This window comes from Prunus mume, linkage group LG2 (assembly GCF_029339155.1).
Source record: "Prunus mume cultivar Tortuosa linkage group LG2, ASM2933915v1, whole genome shotgun sequence".
In the NCBI taxonomy this organism is placed as follows: domain Eukaryota; kingdom Viridiplantae; phylum Streptophyta; class Magnoliopsida; order Rosales; family Rosaceae; genus Prunus; species Prunus mume.
In genome coordinates, this window is record NC_142699.1 from 5981129 (window position 1) to 6005739 (window position 24611).

The 24611-nt window shown below is 35.4% G+C and overlaps 2 protein-coding genes across 2 annotated transcripts; one reads left to right on the forward strand and one right to left on the reverse strand.

Moving 5' to 3' along the window:
• Positions 1-4362: 4362 nt before the first annotated feature.
• On the forward strand, positions 4363-9902 carry LOC148919489 (uncharacterized). The gene is made up of 13 exons (XM_089046510.1): positions 4363-4757; positions 5104-5177; positions 5280-5363; positions 5512-5592; positions 5826-5906; positions 6860-6952; positions 7086-7265; positions 7441-7508; positions 7646-7697; positions 8666-8719; positions 8828-8920; positions 9051-9117; positions 9506-9902. The coding sequence occupies exons 1-13, from the start codon at positions 4616-4618 to the stop codon at positions 9595-9597; spliced, it is 1161 nt and encodes a 386-aa protein (XP_088902636.1). The 5' UTR covers positions 4363-4615; the 3' UTR covers positions 9598-9902.
• A 6666-nt stretch (positions 9903-16568) lies between these two features.
• LOC103319847 (ethylene-responsive transcription factor RAP2-4) lies at positions 16569-18646 on the reverse strand. The gene has a single exon (XM_008221441.3). The coding sequence runs from the start codon at positions 18000-18002 to the stop codon at positions 16869-16871; it is 1134 nt and encodes a 377-aa protein (XP_008219663.2). The 5' UTR covers positions 18003-18646; the 3' UTR covers positions 16569-16868.
• Between the last annotated feature and the right edge of the window lie 5965 nt (positions 18647-24611).

Consider the following 24611-nt stretch of genomic DNA (forward strand, 5'->3'; position numbering starts at 1 on the left):
TTTTTCTTAACATAAATATGTACTTGTGACAACTTAGTTTTGGGAGATTCACTATTATAACATATGATCATCAGTTAATGTGATCATCAGTCTCAATAGTTCGATGTTTGGCATGACTTGAGTTAAACACGTAAACAACATATATTAAGACGTGAGACATGTGTAGTTGTTGAGTTTAACAAGTTGATATCTACAATATCGAACATCAATCAAAACTAATTGAAAATGAATAAAGAAAACTCACGGTTCACCAAGTTCCGAAAACAATATCAAGTTGTGATCATTTAAGCACAGTTAGCCATATACTTGCCAACTTTTTAGTGAATCATGAGAAAAAATATCTGTCGCCATTACAATTTACATATAACTTAAACCCACTCCTCCCCACCCAAATGAATAAATAACATAAAAGTTTTATAAAAAAAAATTGGAAAAAGAATGGAGCCATTCATTGCTGCTAGCCCCCTGAATCGTTGCAGAAATCCTTAGCCAAAAATAGAAAAGGCAATCTAATGCCAGAAGACATTAATAGGGTAAAGAGAGCTAAAACTGAAAAAACTGCCACAACAACAAAGAAACACCAAATGGTTTTTTCAGTTAAGAAAATGGGCCTCCACTAAGAAAGAAAAACCAGACGCTGCATGATATAAAAATGGGCCCACTGCCTTTCCTTTTACCTGATGTGACATGTGGAGTTGGCCTGGCAATGATTCATCAAGGGGCCCACAAATCATGTTCTAGTGCCAAGCCCACTAAAATGCCCACCATCCCCCACTCAAACTCTAAACATTCATCTTACCCTAGTCCCCCACTAAGCACCTTCTGAATATCCTCTCCCCCTTTTCTTTTTCTAGATTTGTATGGATTTTAATAATTTGTAGAGTGGGGCATTAAGAACAAGTAGAGATAGATCAAAAGCTAAATGTTGTTCTATTATGATTTTGAATTAAGCATTTAGTGGGTTGTTTGGGGCTGCCTAATTAAGGTAGCTTTCCATGTGTAGATGTCTAGGTTTTGAGTAATGTGCAATGTATGGGATTAATTTGGATTCACATCCACCCATAATTCTTTAGTTTTTTCAATCTTCTTTTATTTTTGGGAGTTTCACTAAAACACCAAAAATGGGAGCTGAAATTATACAAAAACCCAACACCCAAAACACTTTATAAACACACCCAAAATCCATCATTACACACACTCAAAACCCATTTATAAACACACCCAAAAAATATACAATTGTTAACTTTGGGGTTGATTTTGGGTGTGTTTCTATGTTTAAATAGTGTTTGGATTTTTTTATAAATACATGTCTAGGATTGGGTTTATTTATAAATTTGTATTTATTTTTCTACTACTTTGTATCACTATCCACGCATAAAAAAAAAATAGAGAAGCGTTATCCAGATTTTTTTAAACAAACATATTTTCCGTGGAATCAGCAATGCCAAAGGAGAGCTTGAAATCTGGAGTGCAAGAGAAAAGCACTATTTTTGTAGTTTGTGTTATGTTCCTCTTAAGGCCTTAACAAAGTGCCTAATTAAGCACATATGGGGCATGCAAGAAGATTTTCCACTTGATTATAATGGGATAATGAGGAAGTTGCTTTAAATTATCAATGATAGCTAAGTTTCTCCTCTAATATTCTACTAAAAGAATCTCCTGGTTTCTCTTTCCATTTTGTGGTTTTTTTATTTGGAAAAAATCAAGCTAATTGTACTTGAGACAAATGGAAACATCCTAAGACAAAATCATTGCTATAAAATTAAGTAGCTTTACGAAGTTAGGCTAAGATAGATAACACATCGATGAATTCCCCATGCTTGCCAAGATCTCAAAGTGCCTTTAACTCATTATTTCTGTTAGTGCCTTGGGCACTAACTAGGATGTCTAAAGTCGAATTGATTGCCACGCATTGCTCTCATTGATGTTACATCTTAAATCCATTACTCTCCTATGATAAGGTGTATTTTGTCCTAATTTCACTTCAACGACAAATTAAATTTTCCATAAGCATTCTAATCGTAGCTTATTAGTTTGAAACTATGGAATTTATATCTTCTAACATTAAATGATTTCTTTTATGTTTTCGTCATGTTAAATACTATAAATCTTATCTTTTTAAAATTCTCCCATTTCGAAATCTCATGCTACTTATCCAAACACATTGTAAATAGCCACATTGTACATATGTCACACGACTAGTGTCCAATACCTTGGAAGAGTTTGGGAAAACTCTTTATTTTGTTTTACCCCGGATATGAGATATTGTTTCTCATAAGTTTTATAATTTATGTCAAGGACATGCACGTTGCATTCCTGTCTTGTTTCTCATGTATACGCATGCATGAAATTTCTCACTTGTTAGCTTGCAAAATGAAACTTGATCAATCAACTTATATCGGCATGTTTGAGCCATGAACTGTTCTATATGGTTACAGCAGCTGCACTCAGTCACATACATGTCAGCTTCACGCATTTTCCCCTTCCACTTTGATCCCTAATAATTTCGTGCATAACCTTTTCTTTTACTACCTCCATCCATTACTTAATGATTGAGGTCCGTGAAAAGATATGGAGAAGATGGTAAGCCAGATTTGACGTAAAACCAAGCCTTTATTTATTGTTCAATATTTGCATTATTCAAATAAAAACTTGGTCAGTGGGGATTTAGGAAATCTTTGGCTTAAAAAGTCTGAGTCAAAATGATTCACATCCATGTATGCTAGGAACTCAAAGTTGTGAATAAAGTATTTGACAGTACAATCATTGTACAATTGAACTGTGTTTTTTTATATTCTTCGTAACTCCATTTGGAGGAATCAAAGATAAATCCCCACACACAGCAAATGGGAAATTCTAATTTGATTTGCTCTCAAATTTGCTCATGTTTGGATTAGATATCTGCGCACCCAAGATATTGACAGGCAGAAGTTGAAGTACAAAATGCATTCCAAAGTTGGATGAGTAGAGTTTCACGTGCTTTTAAAAGAATGAAGAAAGAAATCATATCGCAGACAGAATTATTTTGGATGTTACGGCACCAAGTAGGATCCTTTCGGTCATGATCTTTTGTAATTTAGCGGTTAATGTGGCACAAGAAGAGCCCTATGATTTTTATAGTCGGCATGTTTATCTTAAGATCTTTATACTTGATGAAAGAGAAAACAGGGATGAGAACTTTTACGTGTTACATAAAAATTACGTAACTTTCGATTTGATTTAATTACCTTTCTAATACGAATGCTAAATCTTAAAGCAAAGTTATCAATGCTGTGTTTTCTTCATGACAAGGACAATGGCACACAGATTTGTGAGAGAATTATTATAACTTAATTGATTGATGGATCCAAAAGAGGCTGCTAAATTTCAAAGATATCATACAAAGATTCATGCTTCATCTAGTAAGCATAACCAGCTCCATTAACTTTTTTGGTGCAAATAGTCCATTAATTGCATTTGGCAAGGAAACGCAAGAATCAATTCTTATGTCCAATGTTCTTATATCTGCACCTTTAGAGGTCATTTTGATACAAGATAACTCAGCTAAGTTGAAGAAAACTTGACAATGACTTCATCTCTCATCTAATCAATCTAACTTGATCAGCTGAAATCACATAATTTTACTTTTTGATATCGTCGAATGTAACTTAAAATTATATACTCCTTTTTTAATCAGTGGAGGCAGGGTAATTGAATCTTACGATCTCTTTCTAATATTTTGAAGAAAAGTATCATTAGATCAAGACCTAGTTAGTATATTTCAATTTTTGATTTTCAATTTCGACTCTTACAATGGTTTGTGTCTCATGCCCAAATTTTAACTATAAAGAAAGCCCAGCCCAAGTTTCTGTTGGTCTCATTCCCCTACCACAAAGCATTGGTAGCAAACCTCAACCAAAAAACAATACAAAAAAAACCCAGCCCATCAAGGAGGATGATGGAGTGAGCTTGATCTGAGCCCAAGCTGAAATCGCAGTCCGGCAGACTCGACCCGAACCTGAAATTCCCAAATCTAAAGTTTCGGGTTATGTCCCAGCTCATTGGTACCTTCTTACATTACGTTCCAACGTAAATCTAGAGAGACAAGGACTTTATTTTCCGGCCAAAAAATCTAAAAATGTAACGAGAAAAAGGTCAAAAAAAAAATTAACGGAAAATACAGAGACTAGAATAGAATAGAAAATCCTTAAAATGCAAAAAAGAAAATAAATATTGGCAAAAAAAAAAAGAGACCCGAATTCTCATTTCCCGGCGAGTGGCAAGAAACAACAAACAGCTCCCACCACCAATTTCTCCTAAAAAAAAAGAAAAAGAAAAAATAATTAAATATAAAAATATAAAAAACAAATACAAGAAGTTTCTGAAAGGCGAAAGCCAAAATCAACTTGGACGCCCCGTTCGCAATTTTCCTTTTTTTTCTTCAATAAAATCTGTCTCTGTCTCTCCTTGCTTTGAATTGCGACGGGGTGTTTAGGTTTCAATTCTATCAAATTTCAGAAATTGATTCAACTTCGGTTTCAGAGACATTAGGTGAGGGATTAGTGTAATAAATCGTGAAGAAAAATCAGATCTTTGAGATAGCGACAACAAATTGCGCAGAGAAGGAAGACCAAAAATGGAGAATATGATGAGCAAGCTTCGGAATTTGGACGCCTACCCCAAAATCAATGAAGATTTCTACAGTCGCACGCTCTCTGGTGGCGTCATCACTCTCGCCTCCTCCATTGTCATGCTCTTGCTCTTCCTCTCCGAGCTTCGTACGTCTCCTTCTTCCTTTTTTTTTTCCTGTTTTGTCTTGTTATATTTGTGTATGTTTATTCAATTTCTCTGTGTTAATAGATCTCCATGATTGTTTGATTTGGTTTTGGAAGGAGGATCTATTCGCTTTCTAGGGTTTGTTGTTGAATTGCTCTGTTTGAATAATGTGGTAATAGGAACATAAAATGATTGAATTCTGAATTCCAAGCTATGTAAAGCTGCTTTTTTTTTCTTTTTTTTTTGGTGTGCATCCTAATGGATCATCGTGGAAACTCTTTTTGCATGAAGACTTATTATGTCAGAATGTTGTTCTTAATATGTTAAATTTTCATTACGTTGGTTCAGGGTTATATCTTCATGCGGTAACGGAAACAAGGCTTGTGGTAGATACTTCAAGAGGAGAAACACTACGTATCAATGTAATGTTTTTTTTTCTTCTACAAGAATCTAAGTTTGAGATACGGTACGATTGTTCACTTAAACTAACGGGTTCATGTGCTTTTTGGCATTTACGAGTGCAGTTTGATGTAACCTTTTCTGCCCTTCCTTGTTCTATACTAAGTCTTGATGCCATGGATATCAGTGGCGAGCAGCATTTGGATGTAGTATGTATCACAATTGATCGGTGATGTGATATAACTTTTGCTTTCTACACTCAGTCACACACAATTATACCGTGCCCTACACTCGTCACCTTGTGCTTGTTTTTCAAGTTTGACTTGTTTATAATTTCTCGTTCTTATTTAATTGCAGAAGCATGACATAATCAAAAAAAGATTAGACTCCCATGGAAATGTTATAGAATCAAGGCCAGATGGAATTGGTGCACCCAAGGTTAGTAGTATAATGTTGTTTGAAGTACATTTCTTAGAACCGACTCTTTTGATTTACATTTGATACATAATCTGTTAAAAATATTCTGGAACTAACAAGTTCACCGAGATAGTTATTTCGTTTGGTCTGCAATTGCAATTTTGTAAATGAGTTGCATTGAAGATCTAGATAATTTCTCTTTGTTTTTACTCATCTGTCTCTCATTCTCTTATACCTGTTACTCCTTGACACAGATTGAGAAGCCCTTACAGAGACATGGTGGCAGGCTTGAGCACAACGAGACATATTGTGGTTCCTGTTATGGTGCAGAAGCGGTATGTTTGTTTGTCTGGATCCTTATGCTAGATTTGAGTTAGATATAATGTTGGAATTTGTTTGTGTATGCGTTACAGTGCAGTACCATGGGGAATGCTGAACTAGATAGGTGTTATTAATGCATCCTGTATCTGTTAATGATGCTGATTATGATATGCAGCTGCGGTGTGGCACATGAACTTAAGCTATTTTCAGATCCAATTGTGTTCTAATTCCAAAGAACTAAATTTTCTAACAATAAACTAGAAAGCTTCTCACACGTGTTTGCATTATGATGGAAGCTAGTACTGGGAAGAGAGAAAACTGGGTTGCAGAGGATAAGGGTGAGTGTTTTGTTGAGAGAAGGAAGATGAGAGTAAAAACAGGAAACTGATTGGAAGTGGGGTAGTGTTCAATTATCATACTCTCCTTGTTTCATAAAATAGTGGAAGTATATTGAGCATCTCATTATCATATATTTCCTACAACAGAGTTTCTATAATAATATAGATATACTGATTCAATGCCTTAGTAGACTGTAATAGGATATGCAAAGGAAATGGCCTTTTATTTCTGTGAAGCTCTGTTCATTGTGTTGTATTTTCTATTTTAATGTTGTCTAAATACATATAGCTCACAATCACTTAATCTTAATCAACTACTTCAACTTGATTACATTCAGCTTCCAAGAGGAACAATTTCAGAAATAGCTTATACTTTGGGTGCTATATCTGTCACTTTGGCCTCCATCCATTGCTCTAGTTTTTCCTTTGTATTTCATTTCTCCTGGGCGTTCTGTATGCAGACAATGTTTTCATTTCGGATTTTGTGCTGCCATTTTTGAGAGGCATTGTAAATATAGCTGAAAGTTTGTTCATCGCAAGTGATAATCATTCTATACAAAGATGTTCGAGTCAAAGAATTTCCTTTAATTATGAGTTTCTTATTTTTCCAAGTTTGTTTATTACTGCAGGCTGATGAGGATTGTTGTAATTCCTGTGAAGACGTCCGTGAAGCTTACCGAAAGAAAGGTTGGGCAATTTCAAATCCAGATGTGATTGACCAGGTGGGTGAGCTTGAGATCTTGAATCTGAATGAGAAATGGAAATTGAGAAATATTTATTGTTGTGATGTCTATATGCGAGTATAAACTTAATCTTATGCATTTAGTGTTTCTAATGGTATGTGTTGCATAACAGTGTAAAAGAGAAGGTTTTTTGCAAAGAATTAAAGATGAAGAAGGTGAAGGATGCAATATATATGGATTCTTAGAAGTCAACAAGGTAGCTGGGAACTTCCATTTTGCACCTGGGAAAAGCTTTCAACAATCAAATGTTCATGTGCATGATCTGCTGGCATTTCAAAAGGATAGTTTCAATGTAAGACCTGATCCTGGATCTTTCTAGTTTTCTTTGTATGTGATATGGTTGTAATGAAAAGATTAAGAGATTTGTAATTTTATATGATAAGCAAATTTCCTTGAAATCAATTTTTATAAACTCCACCCTGCATTGTCAGAAAAGTCTCCTAATTAATTTATATTGCATGACACAGATTAGTCACACGATCAACAGATTGTCTTTTGGAGACTATTTCCCTGGTGTTGTAAATCCTCTTGATGGGTATGTTTTCTTCTATTCCTTCATTTCCAAATCCAGTCAGCATTATTTATTTCTAAACATTTGAAATCCTCTAGGTGTTAGCTATTTATACGTCATAATTATTGATATATGCTATATATTGGTTTTTCAACTATCAGCGTGCACTGGGCACAAGCAACACCAAGTGGAATGTATCAATATTTTATCAAGGTACAGTGCCTGCAGTGTTGCCTCTCAATTTTGTTAACTAGTATTCTTAGACTAATGGAAAGAAACCAAAGAAACCATGGGTCTTATATTTGTTTTGTTCTTTTCCATACTAGTATAGTGTCTGCAGTTTATTTACTTATTTTCACCACAGCTTTTGAAATCCACTTGCGAAAGATTTAGAGCTTAATTTCACAGGATTTACTATTTCTTGTTGTTAGTTATTATGTCAAATACATATGTATACCCTTATACAGAGCTACATTTATGAGCATGTGCATGCACACACTCACGCGCGTGCACACACAAAACATAGGTTTTAAGTTAGCAGGGGAAATGGGAGAAAGGGGGCTGGGGCGGGGAAGAGAGCTATTAGTTTCCACGACATTTTTGCCCTAGATGTTTTTGTTGAAATTTTTGGACTATGGATATTTTTGTAGATAAAAGAGAATTAGTCCTTTTGCCCCTTTATCATTACATAGCATCCTCCAGCTAGAAGTTGACAGTTGGGAATGTCTTATGTGAAAGCATGCTATTGGGGGGAAAACTGACTTATTTCAGAACTTACACATATTTGGTATTGAATGATGACACTGGTTTAACTTGCTGGCTATCTGCTTCATTTATACTTTCGCCCAAAACCTTGTTCTCTCCTTTGAGTTGAATTAAATATAAACCTCTGGGCCAATTGTGTATGGGTATATCATAGATCTTATCTTGAGTCCCCAATCATCCTAATTCCCTTACTCTCTGCATATTTAATTGTATTTGGTAATGTAGATACTCTTTAAACATATGTATTGCCTGTCTGCTCATACAATATATTCCACATATGAAAAGCGCATTTTTGGTGAAGCCATTTACAGCCACTCTTAATCTTCCATCTGATACAGTTGCCTTTTATCATTGGCTGTCTTTATTAGATCATGCCTTTTTCTTTAATGGTTTTAAGCATCCTTTTCATTTTGCAGGTTGTACCTACTGTGTATACAGACGTGAGTGGACACACTATCCAATCAAATCAGGTGCAGTAAACTCAAACTAAGAAAAGAATAAAAGATTCTGCAGTTTCTGAATTTTGTTTGGTACTAGTGTAAGATGACATGTTCTGAACTAATAATTGGAATTTGCAGTTCTCTGTGACTGAACATTTTAGGGGTACAGAAGTAGGTAACCTTCAGTACCTTCCTGGAGTTTTTTTCTTCTACGATCTTTCTCCAATAAAGGTGGGTTTTACTGCTTATTCAATTCCAAAGTTTGTTCAAAAACTATTGTAAAGAGATTTATATATATATATATATATTTGTGCTGCTGCTGTTGAACATTATTCCTATGAGGCTGAGTTGCATGTTGCAGGTAACTTTCACAGAGGAGCATATTTCATTCTTGCACTTCCTGACAAACGTTTGTGCCATAGTAGGAGGTAATATAATTTCTCCCTCCCATCTTTGATTGATTCTATCGATGAGCGACATCTTACAGTTTCCATCTTTGGTTTTTCTGGTTATTTTCAAGGATTGTGAAGTTATATGGTTTCAGTTGTTAAATTTGTCATTTACTTTTTCTATTGTTTAACCACCTTATTAACATCATTTACACTAGTCATCAGTCATCTTGAACTAAACCTTTTTCATCATGCTACGTTCCTTTGGCTCTGTTTTTAAATTGTAGGTCTCCTTATAATATTAGCTACCTCTAGTCCACCTCGTGGAACATTTTATACAATGCTTTCTCTCAAATCGCTATTCCTGGTTTTTCTTCCCTTACTGTTTTGATGCACAGGCAATGGTTTTTTTTTTTTTTTTTTTCAGGAGTTTTTACTGTTTCTGGGATATTAGATTCATTCATATACCATGGTCAGAAGGCAATCAAGAAGAAGATGGAAATTGGCAAATTTAGTTGAATGGTTCCACTGGCATAATAGCTGCTGCTCTATTTGTTGGTCTGCCAGTCAGTGGCTTTGGGGACAAAATCAAATCTAGGGATGAGGAAGCATGTAATGCGCTCATCATGTGGTTGGGCAGGGCATCGTTTAACCAGAGACTAAAGTTTTGTGATGAATGGCTTGATCAAGTGAATTAGGTTGAAATTCCTTAATTTAGACATGCCAAGTGCCAAAATGTTGAAACAGTTTTGTAATCGCTGTCTTGATGTGCATAACTGCTTGAAAGATTTTAAAAAAAGGGCTTTTCCATTTCTTGCGGGATATCTCATCGGAAAATCAGAAACTCTCTCCCTACGCCTACCTAATTACTCTTTCTTTTTTTAAATTTGCTTTTTTCACATTGGATGAAATTGAACTCGTGATGCATCATAGTTCTACCCATTTCTTCTACTGAATTTCATTTTATTAATCAATGCCATTGGATTTGCATCTGGTTAAGTAAACTAACTAAAACCATTGTAGCATTTTCCTTTATGGCTATTAAATCGATACAAGCTCCAAGTCCTTTATGGTATTTTTTACAATAAAATACTGGAAAAATTCAAATTTTAAAAAATACCCAAAAATTAATGAATTTTTTTCTATAAATACCAGCCAATTTTTTTAATTTATTTGAAATTTGAAATTGAAAATTTTATCCGATTATGAGATATGAATAGTATTGACATGTAGGAACCCTAAAATCTAATCCTAAAATATTATCTAAATTAATTATTGAGGTAAAAATTGTGAATAAAACAAAAATGGGAAACACAAAATTTTGATTTGCAAGGGCAACTACTATTCACATGAATAGTAGCTACCCTAGCTCCCCCCCTTGCCATGGCTAAGGGCAAATGGGTGGAGTTGCTCTAAGTCTGACTCAGTAGTCATGACAGACCGGGCACTTTCACAAACGGGAATGACTCTTAGAAAATAGACATGACATTTCATTCCCAAGCAAGCTATTCAACTAACCAAACTCTATTGGAGTGGCAAAACTGGAATTAGGTTGCATGGTGAATGTATTTAAGAAGTTGTTTTTAGTTAAAAGGCCAATACTTCAGAACTTAATTGTTGCAAATTCCACACGGGGATTAGTCTAGTGGAAAAAAGCCTTGACTTGAAGATTAGTGGTCTCAGGTTCAAATAGAATCTCATGACTCATTTGTAATGCATGTGTGACACACAGGAAGGAGGAGTATCTCCTTACAGGCAGAAAAACTTACTTGTAATGAGAATAACATTATTTTGCTATCCTCAGCCAATAACACAATGATATGTGGAAAACTTATGTCATGTGTCATTGCGTCATTGGCCGATATAGCAGAAAGTGTTATTCTCGTTGCATGAATTGACTTGCATAACAATTGTCTCGAGTTCAAATCAAACCTCATGGACTCATTGGTAGTGCTTGTGTGATGCACAAAAATGAGGAGTATCTCTTTATCGGGACACTGCTTGCCTCCTTCCTTATAAGGAGATACTCTCCTTCCTATAAATCACAGTTTAATGCACATATGCAAAAATAATTCATTAAAAAAAAATAATTATGCACACATATCACATTGCTATTGGCAATAATTTAAATACAAAATTAGTGAAATACCCAATTCTAGACATGAAACTATAAATATACCCTACACTATTTAAAACATATAAACACACCCAAAATATACCCAAAACTGACAGCTGTTATATTTTTTAGTTTAATTACTTAAATGAAATACCTTTATTACCCATTTAGTATTAAATTAGTTTTTTTTGAAAAATTTGGGCCCTCTCTCTCTCTCTCTCTCTCTCTCTCTCTCTCTCTCGCAGAAACCAAGCCTCCGATCTTGGTTCCGGAAAGGATCGGTCAAGGCCGACGATCAAAAAGCCCACCACATCACCATTGACAACGCCGCTGCGAACTCAAAAGGTCTGTGGATTTCAAGTTTTCGACGTCGTTTCCGATCGAGGTATGAAACTTTATCTAATTTTCGTGCTCAAGCTGTTTATGTATGTGGTTAGGATAGATTTTGGAGTTTTGGAAATTAATCAATACACCCTAGTTTGACCGACGGCTTTGGCGGTGTTAGGATTACTCCGGTCACTTTTTGGTCCAAGACCAAAATTTCCCTTGTTAGTCTGAATATGTTGGTATAGGTATTGTAAGGACTTTTTGATTTTATTGTAGCATGATTTGGGTGATTTCATGTTCGATTAATTAAGTTGCTGGTTAAGTTTTCATAATTTTTGCAGTTTTGGAGTTTAAATTTGAAATGTAGATCCAATTCTTCTTGATTTTATATGTTTATTTTTGTTATTGTCGATTTGGAGATAAGCTATTGGATTTTCTAATTTCGTTCTAATTTGTATTAGATATTCGTTTGAGTTTTAAATTGTGATTTTAATTTTTTTTGTTTATAATTTGGATTGATTTCAAATTTAGTTTGGTTGTGGATTTGCTTTTTGTGTTTTGGTTTGAGCTTACAGATTTGTGATATTTGATTCTGTTATCATATTAATTTTGAATCTGAGTATATTCGTGTTTTTTCTGTTTATGCACTATTGGTTTTGAGTCGACTATAATTTGTTGTTAGGTAGCAGTGTTATTACCTTATATTGGAACTTTACAGACATGCATTAGAAATAGGATTTCATAGGAAACAAGCAGTGTTATTATCTTATACTGGAACTTTACAGTGGTAGACATGCATTAGAAATAGAATTTTATATGAAACTAGCAGTATTATTATCATATACTGAAACTTTACAAGGGGTAAACATGCATTAGAAATAGGATTTCAGAGGAATCTAGCAGTGTTATTACCATATATTGAAACTTTACAAAGGGTATACATGCATTAAAAATAGGATTTCAAAGGAATCTAGCAGTGTTATTACCCTATATTGGAACTTTGGTTAAACATGCATTAGAAATAGGATTTCAGAGGAATCTAGCAGTGTTATTACCCTATAATGGAACTTTACAAGGGGTAGACATGCATTAGAAATAGGATTTAAGAATCTAGTAGTGTTATTACCCTATATTGGAACTTTACAATGGTTAAATGCATTAGAAATAGAATTTAATAGGAAAAAAGAAGTGTTATTACCCTGTACTGGAACTTTTGCATTCAAAATAGGATTTCATTGGAAACAAGCAGTGTTATTACCTTATACTGGAACTTTACGGTGGTAAACATGCATTCAAAATAGGATTTTAGAGGAAACAATCAGTGTTATTACTATACGAACTTTGACCATTAATCAACATGAAAGTAAACTAGCATTAAGAATGAGTATATGACTAAATATCTCTTTCTTTTTTGAGTTCTATTTTATAGTCATATGCTTAGTCCAATAGTGAAAATCCAATATAGTTTCAAAATTTTGTATTGGATTCGAATATAAAATACTGTTATTACCATAGACTGGAACTTTACAGCAATTAATCAACATTACAATAAAGGTTTGGTTTTTAAATGTCTTACCTTTGAAGGCTTTTCTTGTTGAAATTGTTCTCTGAAATTTTATCTTTGTTTTGCAGGTGGAGGTTAGTGTGTGGTGTTGGTTTTTGAAAGTAGATCAAGCTTGGTGGTTGTTATGGAGTTTCAGTTTGCATAAATGATGAAGACGGTAAAATGAAGAGATGTTTTGTTGAGATTGTTTAATGAAGATGCGTGCTTGAAGTTACTATTTTCGAGACAGTTTTGTGTTGTAATAAAATGTTTTGGACTTTTTGTAACCAAAAAAAATAAAAAAATTTGGGCTTTTATAAAATTGGATTGGGCTTGTTTTGGGTGTTTTTGAGTTTTTTTTTGGCATAATTTATAGGAACTTCAACACCAATTTCTTATATAATAAATGGATTTTGGGTGTATTTCTAAAGTGCATTCCATGTGGAGTTTTTTTATAATTTTCCTATTTTGGGTGTTTTAGTGAAACTCCCTAATTTAAAAGCTCCTATTCATAGTAAAAAGGAGAATATTTTCCTATAAATAAATAAATAAATAAAAATCTCACACGGACCCATTTCCCTTGAAATGCCAAAACAAAAAACAATGACACAAACCGCGTCGGCAGCACCAGATAAAAAGGGGTAAAAGGCAGTCCATTCTCCAATCTCCGTCCATATATTGGAAGCTTTTTTCTATTTAGAATGATTTTCTTGAGATTCTTCCGCCCAGCTTATCCACAAATAAAAGATAGCCCCACTCATCTAATCACCTTTAACCTTTTTACCTTTCACAGCAAAATGCCAAAACCATTCCCATTCCCATTCCATTCCATGGGCTATCTTCGTTTCCCCATCGTCCAAAACAACCTTTGCACCGTTTCCACTAACCATTTCACACACCTTTCCCTCTTCTTCAAGTCCTATATGCCATTGCTTTTGAAAATTATGTAAAGAACACAAGTATTTTATTGAGATTTTGATTTTAAAGAGATTTATGATTATTACTACCTAGACTTTAGTATCAACCCATGTTTTTTTATTTTGTACGAAAAATGGTACCCCACACGGTGACTTTTTCTTTTTATTTGGGTCCTCCTTCCTTATCACTCTTTTCGTGTGGCTGTGACCTTTTTTCTCCAAAAGGCACGCTTGAAATTGAAAGAAATGGAAGGAAGAATAAGAATAAAGATGGATATATATATATATATATATCTCTATGGTGCTGACATCCAAAGAATAAGAACAATTTGTTTTGCCCTACTATGCCTTTCGTTTTAAGCAGTAGACGTGTTTTTTTCTCAAAGAATTATGGGGCATTAACGATGACTGTGCAGTATCAATTGTGTTGATCTCGAGAAAGTCTTAAGTGTAACCGGTTGCATATAATCATATTTTGAAGCTTGATCTCTAATCTCATGGGATTCCTAGCTTTTAAGCTGGAGGAATGGTTTTAGAGAAAAAAGAAAAGTTTATTGTTGAGAAAAAAGAAAAGTTTATCTGTTGATTTAGGGTTAAGGGAACGGGAAGGTGAGAGAGAATCAAAACTCTTGCAATGGTTATGGTTGTAAGGATGAAGTGTGTTTTATCAATAGAGCTATAAGCTCCTGCAAATCCACGTCAAAGTTCAAATAAATAAAAAAAACTAAACATAGCTATAGGCACCTAATAGCTTTTTAACTTTAGCTAAGAGAAGAAAATTGCAATATTTTGGATGAACATGCATGGAGTCTATCTTAATACTTAATAGCTGAAAAGTCTCTATGTGTCTTAATACTCTGGTTTAAGCCCCTTAATCTTCAAGGCCGCCTCAATTATGATAAGATAGGTAAATGCTTATTCAACATACCAATGGCATTACAAAGGTATATAGTGCAACCACAGGATTTAATAACTAGTAAGTTCTAAATCTGGTAATTGTTATTTACGCTCTAGAACAGTCATCGTGTACTCTTCGTGTATAAAAATATAAAGCAAAAATTGAGCTTAAGATAATGCAAAATAGTGTTGTTTGGCGTGTGATGATAGCAACATCTAAGTTCAATGTTGCATGTGCTTGGTGCACGCATAACCATTGACCAAACATGTGCATACCTTATAACTAAAGGATTTTGAATACTTGAAGTACTTCTGAGCTCCAATGGTATCAATTATTTATTCAGAGTTGAATATTTGAGAGACAGGAGGAGGAGAATCGCTTCTGCCTCAAAAATGGTGCGACCAAGAAAACAGAGCAATGACTTAGCACATGCACTGCTTAATGGAAGTGATTATTGTCCTAACACCATGTGATTATCTTATAGTAAGGCAACATTTTGTTTTTGGTGTAATTTAATAATAGGCAAACAATTTGCTTACACATTAGTCAGGGTCCTCAGCGACTATGTTTCGTCCCATGAGGGCATGAATTAGGACAATATTCCTCATCTGATATTAATTTAATGATCACAATTGAAAATGGAGCTTCATTAATTAACTTTTACAAACCCCTAATTGAGCTTGTTTAGTGTACTATATGATTGATCACATGAAGAAAATTGAAAGTCTCGTTTGCAAGCATCTTCAAGGTATGCAATTTATACAGTTGGCCGGAATTAGGAAATATGATATCATGGTAAACAAAAAATAATGTGAGAGAAACTTCCATGTAACGAAGCGTGACTTATGTTGTGAGGATAATTAGTCACCCATTTCTCTCTCTCTCTCTCCTAATGCATCAAAATTTGTATATGTTTCATTTTACTCTTTTGTTCACGTACCTTATAACGTGAGGAGCGTTACTCATTTGTTTCTCTCACTCTTTTTATGTGCCTTATCACGCGAAAAGAATTATTTTAGTTAATGGTTAATCATCATGTGAGACTCATTGTGTACACTATGTTTAGGTATATCTTTTTTACAAAAAGCGACTCAAAAGGACAAATAGGAGAAAAACTTTGGTAACCATCATAATTGCTAGTGATCTTTTTGGTAATTAATTGGCTGTAATTCTTGGAGTTCGATCTAGTGGGAAACCAAAGCAACAATGAATGATGAAGCTTTCCACCAACTCATGTTTAGGTCCGTGACTTGCTACAGAAACCAAACCAGAACAAAATTTCCAGATTCTTCGCTGCAGGCACCCATCAAAAAATCAGAAGTTCATATAGGTCCAAATGAACAATACTTTCCAGATTCTTAGCCGCAAGGCGCCCATCACAAAATCTGAATTTCAGGTAGGTCCACATGAGGAGTTATATGACTACCCAGTGACTCAGCATCACATGTTCAATTTAATATCTTCCAGATTTTGTGTACACAAATGCCATTACGAATCAATAAAGTTTGAACACAAATGTACAACCTCATCCCAAAATTATCCCGAGTTCCTCACAATTAAACTTCTTTGCATCCGAGTTCGATCTTCCATCCCGAAGAGAAATTTAGAATATCGATTTGTGAAAAGATATAAAAAAAACAACAAAACCAAAGATCAACACAAATGGATGATATAATATGACAACAGAAGTACATAAAATGAGAATATTACATATTTATAAAGAACTTCAATCACTCATGGCCTAGCAAGAAAAAAACCAGCTGACCATGATGAAGATTTTTTACATCATTGTATGAACATCAAACCCAATTTGACCGAAACTAAGAAACTAGGCTAAAATTACTACAATGTGTTAACCCTGCAGATGCCAAAAACTTGATTGCAGTGGCCACCAGAAAAGAAGACCCCTAAACAAATTACTTATAAAGAGACTGACTGACCAAACTAAAACATACTCAATTACAATTAAACATGATTAATTAACGCTAATTAATTGAGGATGGACGCCCAATCAATCTCAGAAGGGTACTTCTCCAACATGGCTGTGCTCTCAGAACCACTGGCGTTTTCCCATGGCAAAAACTCTGCGTTGTCGGCGAAAGTCAGATCGGACAAAGGAGAAGAACCAGCAGACCCGTCGCTATCAGTCATCACCGGCGACGAGGAGGTCTCCACCTTCACCTCCGGCGGCGGCGCCGGAGCTCGGGTGGCGGAGGACCTCTTGCTGGTCTTTCCTGCTGCCTTCCCCTGTTTCTGGGTTTCAGCCAAGCCTTCGCAGATGGCTTGAAGCTTGGCGTCGACGGAGGAATGCAGAGGCTTGTACTCACCGAAATCGCCTCCAACGGAAGAGCCGTTGTGCCTGAGGTGCGGGAAATTGAGCCTAGCGAAGTCTCCTCTGAGCTTGTAAGCCGCCTTGTCGTAGGCCAAGGCGGCTTCTTCAGCTGTGTCGAAGGTGCCAAGCCATAGCCTGGTGCGGTTCTTTGGGAGTCTGATCTCAGCGACCCATTTGCCCCAATGGCGTTGCCTTACACCCCTGTAAAGCTTGGTGGGTTTTGGCGGCGAACCAGAAGAACCCACCTGCTTCATCGGGACGGGTTTGGGGCCGAGGAAGCTGAGGGTATGAGATTGGTGGTGGTTTTCTGGGAGAGTAATTTGTTGTTGCTGAATCTGATAGTTTTGCCAAGCCAGGTTGGGCTGGTTTTGAGCCTGGATCTGGACTTGGATCTGGTGGATCTGAGAAGGGGTTAGGTGGTTCAGCCCAATTGAGCCTGGTTGCTGCTGCTGCAGCTGCTCAAAGAACCCATCTGAAAACAGGGTCACGGAGGAGGAGGTGGAGCAACCATCTTGGTACAAATTGGGCTGATGGATTGTGGTGGTGGTGGGGATTGAAGGAGAGAAAGAGAGGTAGCTGTTGTTGTAGGAGGGGGAGGAAGAGGTAGAAGGGAAAGAAGGAAGAAAAGGGTTTGAGGTTGAAGAAGGAGAACAGGTTGTGGATATGGAGCTGGGTGGCGATGAAGAAGCACCCTTCATAAAAGGCTCAAGTGCTTCCATCAGCTCACCCCTAAAGGGATCTGATGAAGATTGAAAAGCTCTGCTACTGTAGAAATCCATTGTAGCTGCCATGCCTCCTTCAAATCTCTCACAAATCACAAAACACTAGCAATTACAAATTTAGACAAAATAAAAAGATAGGGGAAAATAAAATGCTGAAACTTGCACCTAGAAATCAACCTGTTCTTATCAAAATTAAAGAACAGATAGTGGGTTTTTACAGAAAATACAGACAAAACCCAGAAAATTTAGAAGAAAGAGATTTCAAATAAACAACCTCTTTTACTCCCAGAAAATTAAGAAGGAAAAAAAAAAAAAAAAAACCAACCCTGAGGGACCAAAAATCACCCTCCAAACTGATTTTCAAAAGAAAAATAAAACTAAAAACTTAACCAAGCAGCAAAAGAAAAAATAATAATTATATAAAACCTGGATCTCGATTCTGAAAACACCTGGCTTTCGAGAAATCCTTCTAAGTTTGCTTTTTGTTAATTTGAAAAACAAACCCAAAAATCATAACTTTGAAAGACAGATGATTAACAGAAAGGGATTCAGAGAAGCGGGGATTACAGAGAGGGGGGGAAATAAAATTAAAGAAGAAAACCCAAGAACACAATCGCTCTGATCTCTCTCACACTGTTTTTTTTGCCTTTTTTTTTTGCTGTGAATATATCACTCGTCCTCACTGTGTTTTTGTCTCAGCCCCTGCCTTCTTCTTCCAATATATAAAGACCCTGGGCATCTTAATTACCTCTGCTAATCGCATCGTTAATCCCAATTACCTCACTCTAAGCCCCACTTGCCCTTTTTTTAATTGTTACGTCCCTCTCTCATCCAGTACCGGTTCTGTTCGTGACGTAAGGCTCATTCATTGAATGCACCAGAGCGAATGGAAACCTGCCACGTACCCTCTTCCATGGTTGATTTATGGACACGTGTCCTTCGCCAACGGACACCTGTCGGTGGACTAGTGGTTGGTCGTGTCTTAAATGTGTTGCCAAGGTTGTTGACCATCGTATAGCGTTCACACCTTCTTGTAGTTTTGAGCCTTTGTCCTTTCCTTTTCTCTTTGACAAAACTCTACACAAATAATACAACCAATTAGGATAATAAAAATATAAAATTTCATAAATACATTCAAAATAAAGAAAGGGTTAGACAAATACGTGGTTCAAATTTGTAGTCTGACAACATAAACTTTTCTTCTTTATTTTCCAAACGGTTTAGCAAGAAAATATTTCTCACGACGTTGTAGATGAATAAACAAACTAATCTTGATTGTAATTGTACACATTATATTATAGTTATTTATACTAATAATTTATGAGGTTTTCGGCTTTTTCTCAAACTACACGAATAAACAAACTAATCTTGAATGTAAGTATAGATGTTATATTATCAAATATTATTATAAATACGGTTTATATGTATGATCTAGGTTGATTGTCTGATATTATATCATAACATACGTAATGTTTTTATCTTTAAAAAGATACTAGTATAAATTATTAACAATCGTTAGTTTGTGGTTCCAAACTGATCTTATCAACTAACAGCTGACAATCGTTATCTATGCATTCTTTAGTGCATGATCCAGAGTCTTCCTATAAGGCATGATGATCCACTATGTTTGACATAGCCAAGTATGATAGAAAATCTTATCCCCACGATAAGCTTAGTTCACCGAAGTGAGGAGAGTCGAAGTTGATGGACGGCTAGTGATGAAATAATTGGGTTACCACTATACCAACTCCCTTCCATTTTGTGGGTTGACAATTTTAGAAGTATATAATATTATTATAATAATAAAAAATTAAACATGTATATTATTTATAGGATGGTGTAATAGTGCCGGTATATAATTTAGTGTAGGTTTCTAAATTTTGAATGATTAAGACGGCCCCACATTCTACAAGCAAATGGAAGCCTCTAGCTCTAGATGAAGATGATGATGAAGAACTCATCTAATTAACTAATTAATCCTAATCTTCTCCACGATCTAATCTTCAAGCTTAATTATTAATTGCAATTATATATTTAATGGAAAGTCGCGTGCGCGTACCAAAAGACTAAACAAAAGTTCAACCATAGTTTGAGTGACACAGACATAAAGGTATTATGACAGCCATTGATGATCAGGAGATATGACACAAAAAGAAGGTATCTGATGTTATGATTACATATCGGATGGTGGACGATGTACCTTTCTATTTCGTCTATTAGAAGCTAGACAAATGGTAAAGCTGGCTACATGGAAATACTTGACTTTGGGTTTGGATTTCTTAACTTTGCTTTTATTTTTGGTAACCACAGTTAGAAAGAGAAGGAGGAAGATTTGAACTGCAAACAGTCGGATGTAGAATTAACTACTCTGAATCATTTAAAGAGGATTTACATTTGAATCTTGGTTTCTCATAACAAAACTAAAAGAGGATTTACATTTGAACTCGATTTCCCCCAATTGATTGGCTCAATTGGAGATACCAACATCAACCATGTCACACTACCTATAAAATACACTCAATCATTTTGTTCGTAATTTGAGAGTGGGCGGGGAATACGGCGTACACTGGAGTGGGAGCCAACATGTCACGTGCAGGACCACGCGAGTGGGACAAGCTCTCCAATTGCGGCGCCAGACTCAGTCTAGAATTTCTCAACCCATCCCCACCAGCACATACGCCTTACGATGATGGTGAGTTCAGCCACGTGTCATGATCCAGACGGAACGTGGGATCCACGGATTACGGAACGGCGTGGGAGCAGAAACACTGCAAGGCGTGCTAAATATTTTAATGGTTTATTGTGTGTGCGAGTGGAGAGTGATTAGAGCAAAAGAAACGTTTCGGGCAAGTTGGCTGGTTGACCGAATCGGGTTAAGCGAATCGCGAATGAATCTTGCGGCATGTCGGGCGGAACCCGAAGCCCAATTCTTTCCATGATGCCATGTTTTTCTCGCTGTTGAAGTCATGCCTTTGTCTTCAAGTCTTCCAAATTCTAACGTAAAGCAATCAATTTTCCTCTTTTTTTTTTTTTTTTTTTTTTTGGGGGTTTAAATTATTGTTTAGTTTTATTTTTTATTTGGGACTGAAAATTAAGTTTGACATTTTTTTATTTTAACCCGGACTTCATACCCAAAAAAGGAAAAAATTAAATAAATAAATTATTGCGTTGATAATCGACCAATACCAACTTAAGGTTGCGGCCCTTGTGTCTATAGTAGGTGGTAACCACGTTTGGGACCAATTGTGGGCTGAGTGGATTTTTGATATTTTAGCTAGTGATATAAATCTTTATATTAGTCTTTAATTAAACTCCCTTCGTTTGGAAAAAGATAAATAAAAAATTAATGTGTTGTTGAGTAAACTTGTGATTTCCACTTTTACACTTAATAGTCTATTATCCAGGTTGTAATAGTGAACTTCAAATTATAGAACTTATAAAAATAATATCCAAAGGAATACCATTTGTAAAGTTGTTTGTTTTGTAAATCTATTTCCATATGATAAAAATTATTAAATGGTGGTGGTGGTGGTGATGATGATAAGAGCGAATACGATGTCACTTGTAATAGGAGTTATAGTGACTATGAGCTCAGTGGTTTCGGTAGAAAAATGGCGACTGAGTTGGTGGTGCTAGTAGAACCGACGGTGTCAATGGTGATGGTAATGATATTGGTGAGGCAAATGTTGCGAATATTAATTAAAAAGTGTAGTTTTTATGGAATGCAGGTAATGTAATGTTGTAAGAGGTACATCTTTACAACTCATTCTTACCAAATGTGGTGTATGATAACTAGCTTTTGACTTTCTTACCACAATCGCATGCATTATAATGTCAAATTCATGCTTCATTAGGTCAGGCGCCATGATTGAATCAACTTCAAGGCTGCATTCGTTATAATTTTTTAAGTTTTCTTTTGAATGATGCCTCATTATGCTTGTCACAATTCTGATTCTATATTTCTAATTGGCACAATTCAAAATGAGTCGAAATTTAAAGAAATGAAATACCCTGTCACATCTTTTGATAAATATTTGAGAAATAAATTTAATAACTTTGACAATATTTGTAGTAAAATAATTTTCTTAATATTTCGTAATATTAGACAAGAAGAGGGTACTCATCAATTTGAACGCAAGAAACTAGAGTCTTTTGAGTATTGGATGGATCAAAATTCACATCATATCAAATCATTCATGCATCCTATCTACTCCACTTATTTTTCATATGAGGCTCCCATTGCATTTACACACAACTCCAAGATTCTTATAGACAAGAATTCTCATGTGAAAGCAATTACAATGTGATATTAGAGTAAGATAATATGATAGAACTCGTAAAGTTTTACGCAAGTTAAAATATGAACCGTCATGGCCACTCATATTATAAAATCATAAACAAATTATACCATCTCCTTGTATATTTCTCCAAATACATACCTCATTTGATATTAAAAAAATTACACACCTCATTTAATAATTATACACAAAAAAGGAAAACAACTCATTCTAGGTTTAAAATATTCAGAATTATTTTCAGCAGTTCAAAATATTCAAAATGTCTCCAACAGAGAGCACGTGATAAATATGTGGGGCCCATTGGAGCGTTTTTGACGCGGTTTCGGGCCTCTTTTCTCACACACAACGGATCTTGCACTCAACGCCGCAGCCGTTACCAACATTTTATTTAAATTAATTAATTTTTTTTTTTTTTTTTTGGTCCGAGTAAACTGTGGTTAGTGAGCACCGGCCTTTGACTGCCGTTGTGTAGAAAGCTGCTAGACAATTTGGTTGGGAGCTTACCCAGTCCACGGTCTACTGTCCATGTTAAATTTCGGTCTAGCAGAGCACTCAACTCACCTGCACCTCACGTGATATCAGATAACGCGGCTTTGACCAAATTCAGGTTTGATTTATTTATTTATTGACAGCTTTTTCCATCGTCTTATTTTCCATACATCACATCAAAATTTTATTTTCTTTATATACAGCAAAAAGCTTAAAAAGAAAAAACCCATTGTTTCCAAATTTTCTTAAGCGACAGGTGATCTTTGATTACTTGAAGTAATGAGTAATGAGGTTTGTGAAATTGTGATTGTATGTAAAACCAAAATCCTAGTAGTAGTAGGTAGAAATACTTCTATGGAGTTCTAAAAGATTCTTCACATTTCGTGACAAAATTTGTATACTCTTTTTTACGTAATTCCATATGAGGAGGCAACCCTTTTGTCCTCTAATTCAGATAATATTTTGTACAATTTCATCACCCAATAACTCATCCAAGAAAGGATTAGCCAATTGTCTTAAGCTCACGGACAAAAACTTGCCATAATTTAGCTTAGATTAGGTGGATTTTTATTACACCAAATCCCCGTTTGAATATAGCAGGTTCTAGAAACTACACAAAACCTTTTGTAAAGTGAGGGTGGAATTTTAAGAAAATTGTGAGTTTCACACACGCTTCTCACTTTTGTGAGCGGTGATGAACGTATTACACCCACTTTATAAAAAGAGCATTTCGAATTTATTAAGTCAAGTTTCGAAAATCTTTACAACTACTTTAGAAGAGTACCTTAAAGATGATTAACCAAAAAGAAACAAATGCACCTGCATTAATTAACATGTCCAAATCTATCGACTAGATTTCCAAAACAAGCTGCCTAGCATTAGAATGAAATTTAAGGTTACAATTTGGCCACCTGAGCCACAAGCATGCCAAAAAAGAATTTGGTTCACAAAAGTCTTAAAAAGGAGTACAAATTAGTGCAACCACCTCCTTTTGCCACGAGTTTCAAACAAGTCAAAGTGATTAAGGCTTCTCCTTGGAATTTCATGTACAATGTCTAAATTGTTCCCCATTCAAGGGTGGCAAGTAATGGAGAAAGTAGGCCATTGATGGTTGATAATTAATTCTTGAAGAATGCTACACGCAGTGGTTCAGCGGATGAGTTATTCTAGATGTTGATACATTATGAATTTCAGAAACACCGACGGCTAAAATCAATTCATGCGTAAGTGACTGACCTTAATGTTGTTCTTTAGTTCTTTGTAACCAGAAGTCTAGAAGAAGGGGCCATAGCAGGGAGGCCCAGGCCATTGAATTTGAATTGTTTTGCGACTAAGCAACGCAAAGTAACAGTTGTCGTTGTCATTTTCAAAGGTGCGTTTCATGTCATTATAGCCAAAGATATTTCAATGGATTCGGTGGGTGTCCTCAACTTCAACTTTTCCACGACACTGCTCATGACTCATGATCTTGACTGTTTATAATTTCTTCAAGCCTCTTCCTCTTATTTGCTGATACATATGCTTTTTTTCCATTGTCAATTGCCCGAGCCTCAGGTACAAAAACAGTACCAAGTTTGATTTGAATTCGAATAGGACCAAAAAAACCCTAGTGTGAGCATGATGAAGACTTATGATGCCCAACCTATCAAAAGTAATGTTAAAACAATGAAAAGTTTTTAGGGCCTCTGTTGGAATGTTGCATAAAAGCGAGCAGATGGAATTCCCAAAGTCTTCTGAATTTTCTTTCTGTTCAATCTTTCCAATTTCTTTTGTTCTTATTCGAATTTTTTTCTTCTCCCTTTTCAAACTATGTTGGTCATTCAAGAAGAAAACTGTTACTAGCTTATTAATTTTATTCACCAAATGACGTGTAAATATGCATATCTACTGA